The sequence below is a fragment of the Scyliorhinus canicula genome, chromosome 18 (assembly GCF_902713615.1).
Source record: "Scyliorhinus canicula chromosome 18, sScyCan1.1, whole genome shotgun sequence".
Lineage (NCBI taxonomy): Eukaryota > Metazoa > Chordata > Chondrichthyes > Carcharhiniformes > Scyliorhinidae > Scyliorhinus > Scyliorhinus canicula.
Genome location: NC_052163.1, coordinates 6,030,999 through 6,045,166, shown reverse-complemented (window position 1 = coordinate 6,045,166; position 14,168 = coordinate 6,030,999). Strand labels below are relative to the sequence as shown.

Sequence of the window (14,168 nt, the reverse complement as noted above, 5' to 3'; positions counted from 1 at the left end):
GTTTTGAATCTGAACATCTCCAGTTTTATTCCTTTTGTTATTACTGGGCCTATTCACTGAGCTCCCCTCAGTCACTGTACCTTGTACTGTCGCCCTTTTAGATTTTTGACTATGTCTTCTCTGCCTTGCACTTGCCTTGCACTTTTCCCCTTACTTCCTTTTGCTTCTGTCCCTGTTTTACTACCTTCCAACTTCCTGCATCGGTTCCCATCCCCCTGCCACATTAGTTTAAACCCTCCCCAACAGCTCTAGACATCGGTTCCTATCGTAAGGGGTTGTTAAATAAGTTAAGAGCCAATGGTGTTAAGGGTAAGATACTGGCATGGATAGAGGATTGGCTGACTGGCAGAAGGCTGAGAATAGGGATAAAGGGGTATTTTTCAGGATGGCAGCCGGTGACTAGTGGTGTGCTTCAGGGTTCGGTGCTGGGACCACAACTTTTCACAATATACATTAACAATCTGGAAGAAGGAACAGAAGGCACTGTTGCTGAGTTTGCAGATGATACAAAGATGTGCAGAGGGACAGGTATTGAGGAAGCAGGTGGACAGGCTAGGAGAGTAGTAGGCAAAGAAGTGGCAGAAGGAATAAATGTGTGAGCTTATGCACTTTGAAAGCAAGAATGGAGGCACAGACTATTTTCTAAATGGGGAAATGCTTAGGAAATCAGAAGCACAAAGGGACTGAGGAGTCCTTGTTCAAGATCCTCTGTTTTCTTTGTTTAAAAAACATTGTGCAAATTCTGGCACTCGTGAAGTACCTAATACATTGTTAATACAGCCCAAGGCTTTGGACCGTTACAACATTCCAAATCGCATCGCTTTGATGGCAGGGGAAGCATCTAAAACCTGATGGAATCAATTCTTTAGTACTCAGATTATCACATTTCTACACCCTGTCCAGACCTCAACATCCTTCATCTGTGCTCAGAATTAAACACCGTACTCTTTCCATCCAGGAACATACTTGGGAGACTGCTGACCCAAGCCCTGCTGGTCGCTCCAATAAAACAAAGTCACCTGATGTCTTTTGAGCAGGACTGTAGTCAATACTTCACAGCATTCCTTCCCCCACCCATCCTGTCCCTTTTTTCCTAAGATGTGGTCAAAATGTAGATCAGGTATTTGCTGCCTAAAAGCACAGAAACTAATACGTGCTCTCAAAAGTGTTCTTTCAGACTGGGCAAGTGAACCAATGCCTCTAATTCCTGTTACTTTGTGATCCCAAAAGTACCAAAGAGTCTGTGACCCCCCACTCTGACCTTAGGCACACAAGCAGGTACCTGATGAAGTCAATTCTTGTGTTTTACATAGAAAGGGATTTTAAAGTTTGATGCCACTGCAGCACATCACTTCCTTCTGCCTCTACTAAGCAGGTGTTTACTGGACTGTTGACAACTCTGTAAAGGAGCATTTTTAAAATAAAAGTGACACCAGAAATTACTTCGTAACTGATCGTCAATTATAGTGTTTACCTATAGTTATACTTTAAATGTTTGTTCTTGGGATGATTAGTACTAAACAAATTAAATAGCAATTGAGAAGTACCTTTTGCCAGTACAATGGAAGCAATTCTGGCTTAATCTTGCCTCAGTTGAAACGCGGTTGCTTAATTATTTTAGTTTTTAAATTCTGTACAATGGAAGCCATTTTTATTCCATATACTTCCCCATTGAAACTAAATTGCCAGTTTACAGGAAATAGCTTTTCCCTGTGGGGTTTTACCCATATTAAGATTCCCCATCTACAAATCTGTACAACTAACTTCTCTCTTTATTGTTCCCCTTATCCTTCTCGTCTGAAATAACAGCACTAGGCTGTTTGCAGTAAAAGGATTTAATTGGAGAATGGGATTTTCAACGTTCCACCATTGATACCTGCCTTCGGTTTCCTGGATCGTAAACCAAAGAATCCCCCCCCCCCCCCCCCCAATCCCCCCGCAACCTCTCTTCTCTTTGATCATCTGCCCTGCTATTTCCTTGCATATTGCTCTATTGAATTTTGTTTCATGTTGCTGTGAAGCACCTGAGGACATTTTACCACATTAAAGGTGTTTTATAAATGTATGTTGTTGTGTTGATCTGTGCTATAAAAAAAATAGAGTAAATAGGGGTGAGAAAGTAACAATTACCCTGGACAGGTGCCAGTTTCCCTACACCTTCAAACTATACTAGGTGTGTTTGCCAAAACTAGCTCAAAGTTGGATTTAATTTTCTGCGTGTTTAAGTTAGACAGACAGAAATGAGAGTAACTTCACCCTTGAGTGAGAATTTGATATGTGAGCAATTATTGTTTTGAACAGAAATTGCTGCCACAGAATACATCTACTCATTGGAATCAGTTCTTTCTTGCAATTGATGTTACTTTATGGGCCTGTAGTGGCTTGCGTCTATGTCGGACAAGATTTCTTCTGCTGGGCAGCACGGTGGCGCAGTAGTAGCACTACAGTCTCACGGCGCCGAGGTCCCAGGTTCGATCCCGGCTCTGGGTCACTGTCCGTGTGGACTTTGCACATTCTCCCCTTGTTTGCATGGGTTTCGCCCCCACAATCAAAAGATGTGCAAGGTAGGTGGATTGAACACGCTAAATTACCCCTTAATTGGAAAAAATGAATTGGGTACTCTAAAAAAATTTTAAATAATTTTTAATTCTTCTGCTGAGCAGGAACATTTGACTTCTTCCAATCAACAGGTTAGGTTTCAATGAAAAAACTGATGAGCAGCACAGTTGCTTCACAGCTCCAGGGTCCCAGGTTCGATTCCAGCTTGGGTCACTGTGTAGAGTTTGCACGTTCTCTCCGTGTGGGATTCTTCTGGGTTCTCCGGTTTTCTCCCACAGTCCAAAGATATGCAGGTTAGGTGGATTGGCCATACAAAATTTTCCTCCGTGTCCAAAAAGGTTGGGTGGGGTTGCTGAGTTACGGGGACAGGGTGGATGTGTGAGCTTGGGTAGGGTGCTCTTTCCAATGGCCGGTGCAGACTCGATGGGCTGAATGGCCTATTTCTCCACTGTAAATTCTATGAAAGCAACCTGTTGGATCAACCCCCAAACCTAGTACCACTCTCCTGTTTGTGACCTTATTATCTTTCAAGAAACCATTAACACAGTCATGGACTCTCCAAATGTCATTTCTGAACGTTATAAGTGGTTGATGTAATCTTCAATTGTAACTGCTCCCCAGGTAAAACCATGCCCCACCCTCTTGGCTTTCTATTGCTTTGTTATTCTCAAACCTTTGATTATTGGACCTCATTACCTTTTGGCTTATAAAATAACTCCTAAATTTCATGTTTATTTTTAACTTCTGTAACCCATAGTTGTAATTATGTTCCCTTTTCCTATGGAGGTATAATTCCTTTGCACTTCCTTTAAAGCTACCTTTTTCCATTTCTTTGTAATTCACTTCTTCCCATCCCAATCATATCTGCTATTCATCTTTCACTGGCCAAGAGGATAGGCAGGCACTTAAGAGCTTCTACTGACCCCTCTGGACAGCACCTGCTGGGAGGTCTTGGAATGATTGGTTTCTCCCATCCCCTGAATGCAAGGAAGAAACAAAGTCTAGTCTGTTTCTCCCCACAGATGTGTAGCGGAACTTGGGTATTGATAATAATCTGGTTGTTTATTAAGTATCAAAACATGAACCAGCTTCATTGTGATATGATCTGTGCAACTTAAAACAGCCCTGGAATATTTCCAGTTTTCATTCAGTATTCGGTCTTCCTGCTTAGCCCTCCCAGTACGTCCTTAATGGTTCCAAAGTTAACTTTATTCAATGTGTTATGCACCAGTGTTTGTGACTTTGACCTTAGCCTGAGTTCACAATATCCCTGTGGATTGACCAATGTAAGTTTTCACCCAAAATACTCAAGAGGTCTTGTAGAGCATGGTTCTTGGGCGCAAAACATTAATCTAGTCAGAATGTTATTCTGCAGCTAGCAAGAGAATAACAGTTGTATTTATTTTTCCTTCCACGAGGTGAAAGGCTGCAACATTTTGTCCAAGGTGAATTATGTCAGAGACCAATAACAGTGCAATATGGCACCTAATCCGAAAAGATTGGAACAGAATATTGTATGTTTGAAAGTGCGCAGCTGTAGCATTTTACATGTAAAGGGTTAAATGTTTTTGAAATGATGCCTGTAGCAAAGTACAAGGAAGTGTTTTGGCAAGCTAACCTTGATTGTCTAGTTCTATTGGGGGTGGTGCTATCACACCATACACCTGTACTAGGTCACAAAAAAGCTGATCCTTTGTAAGAAAAGCAGAAGTGTCGAGAAGAGAGGAACTTCAACTCCAGATTGCAGTCTCACCAGCGGTAAATATTTGTTAGCCAGCGATTCAACAACAAGCTAAACACTCGTTATGATGGCTTCTGAGGAGAATGTCAAAGACCTGGTTTTTGAAGGATATTTGAAAAAGCGAAAAGATAAAATGGTAAGCCGTTTTCTTTTCAATTACTTTTCCTGTTTTTGTAAGTCCATTTATAAGTAAGGTGGAAGAAAACTGGACGAATGCAGTATTCTAAAGTGAATGACTGTAATTTCTCTTTCTTTTCCATTGCAGAAGTTTGCTTGGTCAAAATACTGGTTTAGGCTCCAAAATACCACCTTGTTTTTCTACACCGAAAAGGATTGTGCGGCAGTAAGTATTCCTTTAAAAAAAGCCCATCTACTGCTGTGGCATAATTTCCTAGCTCACTGTACGCCCAAAATAACACTCATTTTTATTTTTTCATAGTGTCACCTCCGGGGTCAATACTACATCTACACGGTGAGTCATGTTTAGAATGTCTCTAATGAAAATAAGGAGTGTATTATGACCAGGGGTAGAAAGTTGTGTTTGGGTAATGCAGAGCGGGTGATGTTAGATTATCGCCCTTCATAGGCAGTATGAACTGCAAAGGAACTGCATGCACTGCGTACAATGAGCAGTGATCCAATTTCACATGTCTTACGTCACCTCACAAGATACATTTCTACCCCCAAAGTGTCTTGGTGTTGCTGTGTGTCATGATTAGCTGGTTTCTCAACAAATTCTGCCACAGAATGGTAGGAGCAGCTTAGTCTTGAAGTTCCCCATGCACTGATTTCCCAATTTTAGCCATTGTCAAAAGAAACTCGGTCTGTTTCTCTGCCTTAGGAGAGCTACATCTACCTTTGGCTTTTTAAATAATAAGACCATAAGACATAGGAGCAGAATTAGGCCACTCGGCCCATCGAGTCTGCTCCGCCATTCAATCGTGGTGATATTTTCTCATCCCCATTCTCCTGCCTTCTCTCCATAACCCCTGATCCCCTTATTAATCAAGAACCTATCTATCTCTGTCTTAAACACACTCAGTGATTTGGCCTCTGCAGCCTTCTGCGGCAAAGAGTTCCACAGATTTACCACCCTCTGGCTGAAGAAGTTCCTCCTCATCTCTGTTTTAAAAGATCGTCCCTTTAGTCTGAGATGGTGTCCTCTGGTTCTAGTTTTTCCTACAAGTTGGAACATCCTCTCCACGTACACTCTATCCAGGCCTTGCAGTATCCTGTAAGTTTCAATAAGACACCCCCCCCCCCCCCCCCCCCCCCCCCCTCGTCCTTCTAAACTCCAACGAGTACAGACCCAGAATCCTCAACCGTTCCTCATACGACAAGTTCTTCATTCCGGGGATCATTCTTGTGAACCTCCTCTGGACCCTTTCCAAGGCCAGCACATCCTTCCTTAGATACAGGGTCCAAAACTGCTCACAATACTCCAAATGGGGTCTGACCAGAGCTGTATACGGCCTCAGAAGTACATCCCTGGTCTTGTATTCTAGCCCTCTTGACATGAATGCTAATGGGCGCCATCAGGGCTCCTCTGAGACGAGTGTGGCATTTAATTTCAGCATGTGAAGCATGGCGGGATTGTTTTCATGAGGGGAAATCTTCAATCCAGTCTTCTCCGCGCTCCAGCATTGCAGAGTGCACTAAAGCTTTAAAAGTCTTCCTCTGTTTTCTAAACCGTAGGATTATTTACCCAAGTAGAGTTGTTTGGACACCACACAACTGGAGGGGCTAGAAACCCACAGGTGAAACTTTGCGCTTTGCTGTAACAGGATGTCCTGAAGTTGCCAAAGATATGTTTGTCGAATTACACTTGTGCTGCCCATAGTCCCTTGCAAGTATTTGCTGCGCACAAATTAACTGCTGCATTTCCTACATTACATCATTGACTACGTTGCAAAAATACTTAATTGGCTGTGAAGTGTTTCAGGACATCCCGAGGTCATGAAAGGAGTTATAGATATTTTGTGCTTTGTAGAGAGAATGGGAGGAGCTGTTTTTGATGTCATAGCCATTGTGGGAAAGTACTTTAGAAAAGAGATTTGTCACTGGCACCAAGTGTGGGAAATTTAGAGAGTAAACTACCCTGAGGCAATTTCACACATGATTCAAGCAGAAACATTGACACCCAAAGAACAGGTCTCCAGCGCATCTGCCAGTCACTGAATGACTCATAGCACAGGTGCAATCTAGATAGATCAGCAATACATGGAAAAAGGATATCAGAAAATACTGAAGTATCATTTTCCTTTGCTCTTTGTGTATTTTGGGTGAAGATGTTACTCAAGCTGCTCTTAGTCCTTGAACAACTTGTTCTGTAACAGTTAGGAACATGGGTCATCTGGCCTCTTGAGCCTCTCCTGCAGTTCAACAAGATAATGACTAATCTGTATTGTAGCTCCACATACTCACACAGGTTCCATATCCTTATGGTGTCTTAACTCTGAAATAAGAACAGAAAATGCTGGAAAATCACACCAGATCTGGCAACATCTGTGGAGAGAGAAACTGAGTTAACATTTAGAGTCTGTATGACTCCTCTTGAGTCGTACGGACTCAAAACATTAACTTTGTTTCTCTCTCCTTTTATAGTCCCGTTTGATCTATTGATTTCAGATCTGGAATTATTGATCGAGACAGCATCTATTATTCTTTGTGGGAGTGAATTTCCACGCTTGTGTTTCCTAAATTCTCTTCCAAATGACTTGGCTCTGGTTTTTAAAATTATGTCCCCTTGCCCGAAACTTCCTCACCAGCAGAAGAACGATATTTCTATCCAATCCATTTATCTACTTTTTAAGGTGACAGGACCATGTGACTTTCTCATCCATTTTGACCATGTCCTGTTTGCAGCAAGTAAGTAAAGTGGCCATCGTCTCAAATGACCACAGGCTGCTTTCCCCTTTGAGGGGGAGAGCTGACTGGTGGTGATTTAACCTGAGGCTCAGCACACCTCAGACAAGGGGCAAGGTTGGGAAGGCAGGGCCTTCATGAATAACTTCAGCCGGAGCAGGAATTGAACCCGCGCTGCTGGCCTTGTTCTGCATCCCTCCTTTTTTTTGGACAGTCCATCAGGGTCGCGGGTGACTTGCTTCCACTCCGGGGGGTGGGTTCTGTGGTTGCTGAACAGTCCGATCCTGATTCCACAGACTCTGTCACCGGTTTGACAGGTGGTGTTTTGATGAGGTGGGTGGGTGGGACACTCTGGATTCTGCGCTCTCTTTCTGCTATTTATGCTTGGCCTCCCCGTGCTCCACCCTGTGAAACTCGGTGATTGGCGCCTTCGCAGATACTTTTTCTCCAGCTTGTGGGTTCTAAGGCAAGCAATTCCCACGTGTCGATGGGGTGTTACATTTATTTAGGGAGGCTTTCAGAGTGTCTTTGTAGTGTATCCTCTGCCCCCCCCAACGATCACTTGTCATTGCGGAGCTCGGAGTAGAGCACTTGTTCCATAAGTCTTGTGTTGGGCATGCGGGCAATGTTGCCCACCCATCGAGCTAGTCAAGTGTGACCAGTGCCTCGATATGGGGATATTGGCCTGGGCAAGGATGCTCACATTGGTACGCCTAGCCTGCCTCCCGTACCAGCTTCCCCAAACAGGCGCCGGAATGTGACGACTCGGGGCTTTTCACAGTAACTTCATTAGAAGCCTACTTGTGACAATAAGCGATTTTCATTTCATTTCCAGTGGAGCTGCAGGGTTTTGTGGAGGCAGCAATGGTGATATCTCGCCAAAGATTTGAGGTGTCTGTTGTGCATTGTCGATGTTTCTGATGCAGACAGGAGGGCGGAGACTACGGCTGCTCTGTACACCATGAGCCTGGTGCTGGATTTGAGGTCTTGGTCTTCGAACACTCTTCCTCAGTTGTCCAAAGGTGACACTGGTGCATTGGAGTGTCTGCTGGATATAGAACATAGAACAGTACACCACAGAACAGGCCCTTCGGCCCTCGATGTTGTGCCGAGCATTGTCTGAAACCGATCAAGCTATCCCACTCCCTGTCATTCTGGTGTGCTCCATGTGCCTATCCAGTAACCGCTTGAAAGTTCCTAATGTGTTTGACTCCACTATCACAGCAGGCAGTCCATTCCACACCCTAACCACTCTCTGAGTAAAGATCCTACCTCGGATATCCCTCCTATATCTCCCACCCTGAATCTTATAGTTATGCCCCCTTGTAACAGCTACATCCACCCGAGAAAATAGTCTCTGAACGTCCACTCTATTCCCCTCATCATCTTATAAACCTCTATTAAGTCGGCTCTCCTCCTCCGCTCCAAAGAGAAAAGCCCTAGCTCCCTCACCCTTTCCTCATAAGACCTATCCTGAGGGCAGCACGGTGGCGCAGTGAGTAGCACTGCTGCCTCACGGCGCCGAGGTCCCAGGTTCGATCCCGGCTCTGGGTCACTGTCCGTGTGGAGTTTGCACATTCTCCCCGTGTTTGCGTGGGTTTCGCCCTCACAACCCAAAAAGGTGCAAGCTAGGTGGATTGGCCACTCTAAATTGCCCCTTAATTGGAAAAATGATTGGGTACACTGAATTTATAAAAAAAAAAAAAAAAAAATAAGACCTATCCTGCAAACAAGGCAGCATCCTGGTAAATCTCCTTTGCACCCTTTCCAATGCTTCCACATCCTTCCTATAATGAGGTGACCAGAACTGCACACAATACTCCAAATGTGGTCTACGCGGCTCTTAAACTCAAGCCCCCTGTTAATAAACGCTAATAAACGGATATCATCGATGTCTGATCATACCGTGAGGAGGCTTCCGAGGTATGGGAAATGATCCACATTGTCAGGGGCTCACCATGGATCCTGATTGTTGGAGGACAGTTTTGTGTGGCAGGAGCAGGCTGGTAGAGAATCTTTGTTTTCCAGGTGTTTACTCTGAGGCCCAATCACTCATATGCCTTGGTGAATGCGTCAATGATATTTTGTAGCTCGGTCTCAGAATGTGCGCACACCCTGGCGGCATCTGTGTACTGCAGCTTGATGACAGAGGTTGTGGTGGTGTTAGCTCTGGCCTGGAGGCATGAGGTTGAACAGTTTCCCGCTTGTCTGGTAGGTTAGCCCCATTCCAGCGGGAAGCTTCAGGGTGATGGGATGTAGTGTTGCTGCAAGGAATATGGAGAAGATCGTTGGTACGATGACGCAGCCCTGCTTGACTCCAGTTTGCACACCTATTGGGTCTGTAGTGATTCCATTGGTGAGAATCACGGCTTGCATGTTATTGTGGAGAATTATGCCGAATTTCTGAGGGCAGCCGAATGTGAGGAGGATGTTCCACAATCCCTCACGGTTCGAGGGCCTTTGAGAGATTGAAGAAGGCCATCGACAGAGGTTGCTACTGCTCCCTGCACTTTTCCTGGATTTGTCACCTGCTGAAGATCTTGTCCATTGAGCCTCTTGATGGGAGGACCTCTTCAACGACTGGGAATAGGCAGTTGAAGAAGATTCTTATGATGACCTTTCACGTGGCGGAGAGCAGGTCAGTCCCTCTGTAATTTCCGCAGTTGGACCTGTCTCCTTTCTTGAAGGTGGTCACAATTAAGACATCTCTGAGATCATCCAGCATGCTCGCTCCCTTCCAGACAAGGTTGATGCAGTTGTGGATTCTTGTCAAGAGTGCATCTCGGCTGCATTTTAGTACTATTGCGGGGATTCCATCTGCACCAGAGGCCTTGTTGTTCTTCAGCTGTCGGATGGCCTTTTCCACCTCGTGGTGAGCTGGGCTTGCACTGAGACGATGGCGGGTAGCAGGTTGCGGGATGGTGTCAAGGGCGCTTGCGCGAAGGCCGTGTCTGAGTTGAGGAGGTCCTCAGAGTTTTCTCTCCAGTGGGTGTTGACTGCCTCTCTGCCTTTGATTAGCACTGAAGGAGTCCCGCACATCGTGGTTGTCGGCAAGTTGCTGAGTCTCCTGCGCTCTTTCTACCCACCATCTGTTACTTAGGTCGTGGTTCTTTGCTGCACCCCAGACTTCAGTTGCCTGCAGTCTTTTTTCCTCTCACTCGAGCTTTGGTGTAGTTGCCAGTTCAGGATTGGCTTGCACTTGTGCTCAAGAAGATCCTGGATCTCCACATCGTTCACGTCAAACTAGTCTTGGTGTTTTCTGGTTGAGAGCCAGAGCATCTCCCCGCGGGTGCTGACTATGGTGGCTTTTAAGGTGGACCAGGCGCTGTGAGTGTCCTGCAGCTCTAGCACGTTCTCGTCGCCAGGTCAGCTGTGAGGTGCTGACTGAGCAGCTCTTTCTTCTCGGGGTCTTTGAGTCCAGTGATATTGAATCTTCTGCGACAGAGTTTCGTCTGTCTCTTTTGGTTTGGGACCAGGGTGATGGAGATGATAGAGCGGATTAGTTGGTGGTCAGTCCAACAGTCGTCCGTTCCGGTCGGTCGTGGTCGTGATGCTGACATCTTTGCGGTCCCTTGCCCGGATGATGATGTAGTCCAGTCGGTGCCGGTGCTTGGAGCGAGGGTGTTACCATGAGGCCCTTTGCTTGTCCCTCTGGCAGAACAGGCTTTGTATGATGACATGGTCATGTTCTAAACATTTTATCAGGAGGAAGACTCCGTTGGCATTTGTTTTCCCCTCGCCTTCCCTGTCTAACACGTCTTTCCAAAGGTATGCGTCCTTCCTGACACTGGCATTGAAGTCGCTGAGAAGAATCCGCTTGTCTCCCTTTGGGATGTGGGACAGCGATTGGTCGAGGCTGGAGTACAATGCCTTTTTTTAAATATAAATTTCAAGTACCCGATTAATTTTTTCCAATTAAGGGGCAATTTAGCGTGGCCAATCCACCTAACCTGCACATCTTTGGATTGTGGGGGCGAATCCCACGCAAACACGGGGAGTATGTCGTCGTGTCTCCCCCTCCCCCCGGCACGGGAGTTCGTTGAGACGTCCGACGGACTCTTTTACAGCGAAGCCGACCCCGTAGAGACAGCGTTCTGCTTCTGGGTTGCCTTTCCAGAACAAGGTACACCTGCCAACATGTTCTATAAGCTGGCCGTCTCCTACCACCCATGTCTCACTCAAGGCAGCAATGTCAACGTCAGCTATCTAGCCAACTGAGCTAATCCAGCCCTACTTTTAAAATCTAACCTCTAAACAAATTGTTACCTGTATCAGAGAGACTGTAAAATAAACTCAGCACTCGGAACTAAAAATAGAAGCTACTGGATAAGTTCTTCAGAAAGTTCATGCAAGAATCACCTGACGGTAATGTAAGTATATCCCTACTAGGATCAAGTGATTTACTGAACTGTATAAATGTGAATATTTTAGTCGATGATTCACTAAAGGGTATTTTCCCTTTCACAAAGAAGGATTGCAGATTACAGAGAATGTCACTAGATTGCAGTGGGGCTAAAATCCGGAATCTAATCGTGGGATTCAAAGGGTTATGAAGGTGCAGGAACAATGAGAGGCAGTAAAGTTTTCAAGGGTGTGCAGGTCAGAGAGATCTGGGGGGTGACACATACACACCTTTGAAGTTGGCAGGACGAGCTGATAAACCTGTTTAAAAATGCACGCAAGCTTTATAAAAAGAGGCATAGAGTACAAAAGCAAGGAAGTAACGCTGACCCTTTATGTATGACTGGTTAGAGCTCAGCTATTGTGTCCAAATCTGGGAACCACGCTTCAGTCAGGTTGTCCAAAGTATTTGTGAGAGGCAATATAGCTTTGTTGGAACAAATAGAGAGAAACTGCTTGCATGATCAGGAATAAACTGTCTGAAAGGGCGGTGAAGTCAAATTCAATAACTATTTTCAATATTTGAGAATGAAAAATTTTCAAGGCTATGGAGAATGAACAGGGGACTAATTGACACAATGGCTGGAAGGGTTCCTTCTAAGCTGCATATGTTATAGTTCAGAAGTGAGTTACAGGCTGGAATCTATCTGAGCACTTTATATGGCTCGTAGCTAATAGATACCATGGAATCTATTGGATAGCGGGTAGCACAAGTGGCTAGCACTGTGGCTTCACAGCACCAAGGTCCCAGGTTCGATTCCCTGCCGGGTCACTGTCTGTGCGGAGTCTGCACGTTCTCCCCGTGTCTGCGTGGGTTTCCTCCGGGTGCTCCGGTTTCCTCCCACTGTCCAAAGATGTCCAGGTTAGGCGCATTGGCCATGCTAAATTGCCCTTAGTGTCCAAAAGGTTAGGAGGGTTTATTGGGTTACGGGGATAGGGTGGAAGTGAGGGCTTAAGTGGGTCGGTGTAGACTCAATGGGCCGAATGGCCTCCTTCTGCAGTGTATGTTCAATGAATGAGTTATTAGCTGGAACTGATTGAGAGGTTCAAAGATTTTTTTAAATATAGAATAACTGATACCAGGAGTGACTTGTGGGCTAGAATCGAATTGAGAGAGTTAGGTGGTCTAAAAAAGAATAACAGATACCTGGGACTGTTACAATCTATAAAGATTAACTAGTGTGTAGAATGTGTGTAATACAGCAATGAGTTAGGTGCTGTCATTTAAGTTTGGATCGTTTGCATTCACAATGGATACCTGAAGTGAGCTACAAACTAATCTCATTGAAGGACTCAAACGGTTAATATTTTATTTCTTTATAAATTTAGAGTATCCAATTATTTTTTTTCCAATTAAGGGGCAATTTTAGCTTGGCCAATTCACCTACCCTGCGCATCTTTTTGGGTTGTGGGGGTGAGACCCATGCAGGCACGGAGAGAACGGACAGTAACCCGGGTCCACTGCGCCACTGTGCCGCCCATCAAACGATTAATATATTGAATGTTAGTTTCCCAAAATTGGAATATAAGCTGGAATCCGAAACTAGAAAGACAAAAAGAAGAATTTAACATTTCTAAAGAGACTTTCGTGACCTCTGAACTTCCCAAAGTCTGTGACGGTTTTAAAATGTAGTCACTCAGATAATGTAGGTGCATGGCAGCCAACTTGTGCACAGCAAGGTCCCACAAATGGGATGAATGGCAGGATCATCTGTTTTAATGACTTATGGTTGAGTGATAAATTTGGCCAGGATATCTGGGAGATCTAGCCAACGCCTCTGCAAAGATCAATAGTATCTTTTACATCAACTTGAGTGAGAAGCTGATGCCCCCGTATAAAACCACATCTGAAAGATTTTTTTTTATAAATTTAGAGTACCCAATTATTTTTTCTAATTAAGGGGCAATTTAGCGTGGCCAGTCCGGCTATCCTGCACATCTTTGGGTTGTGGGGGTGAAACCCACGCAGACAAGGGGAGAACGTGCAAACTCCGCACGGACAGTGACCCAGGGCCGGGATTCGAACCCAGGTCCTCAGCGCCGTAGGCAGCAATGCTAACCACTGTGCCACCGTGCTGCCCACCACATCTGAAAGATGATGGAGCAATGCTGTCTCAGCTCTCACTGCTGCGTTAGCCTGGATTATGTGCTCAACTCTGGAATGGCATGCGGAGTAGAGAGTGCATTTTCATGGTTTCTACTTTAGGGCGAGTTGGAAATTGGAATCAAATTCAACTGCTCCTTTTGGTTTGTATTCAAATGTACACCAGTTGCTTAAGCCTGTTGGCTAGACTTGACATAAAAAATGGCTGCTTTAGTAAGGTGGTGACCAATTCTTTTTTTTTATAAATTTAGATTACCCAATTAGTTTTTCCAATTAAGGGGGCAATTTAGTGTGGCCAATCCACCTACTCTGCACATTTTTTTGGGTTGTGGGGGCGAAACCCATGCAGACACGGGGAGAATGTGCAAACTCCACACAGACAGTGACCCAGAGCCGGGATCAAACCTGGGACCTGAGCGCCGTGAGGCAGCTGTGCTAACCACTAGGCTACCGTGCTGCCCTGTGACCAATTCTTTTGGGGTTGTATTGCAGCAAGAG

General features: G+C 45.1%; 1 protein-coding gene across 6 annotated transcripts in view; it reads left to right on the top strand.

Moving 5' to 3' along the window:
* The first annotated feature begins 2,909 nt into the window (after positions 1 to 2,909).
* Positions 2,910 to 14,168, top strand: part of LOC119953344 — a 33,290-nt gene continuing 22,031 nt past the window's right edge. For all 6 annotated transcript variants that reach the window (XM_038777526.1, XM_038777529.1, XM_038777528.1 and 3 more), the window contains exons 1-3: positions 2,910 to 4,436; positions 4,566 to 4,643; positions 4,740 to 4,772. In XM_038777526.1, the coding sequence (XP_038633454.1) occupies positions 4,365 to 4,436; positions 4,566 to 4,643; positions 4,740 to 4,772 (183 nt within the window). In that variant the 5' untranslated portion in view covers positions 2,910 to 4,364. The remainder of the gene's footprint in view (positions 4,437 to 4,565; positions 4,644 to 4,739; positions 4,773 to 14,168) is intronic.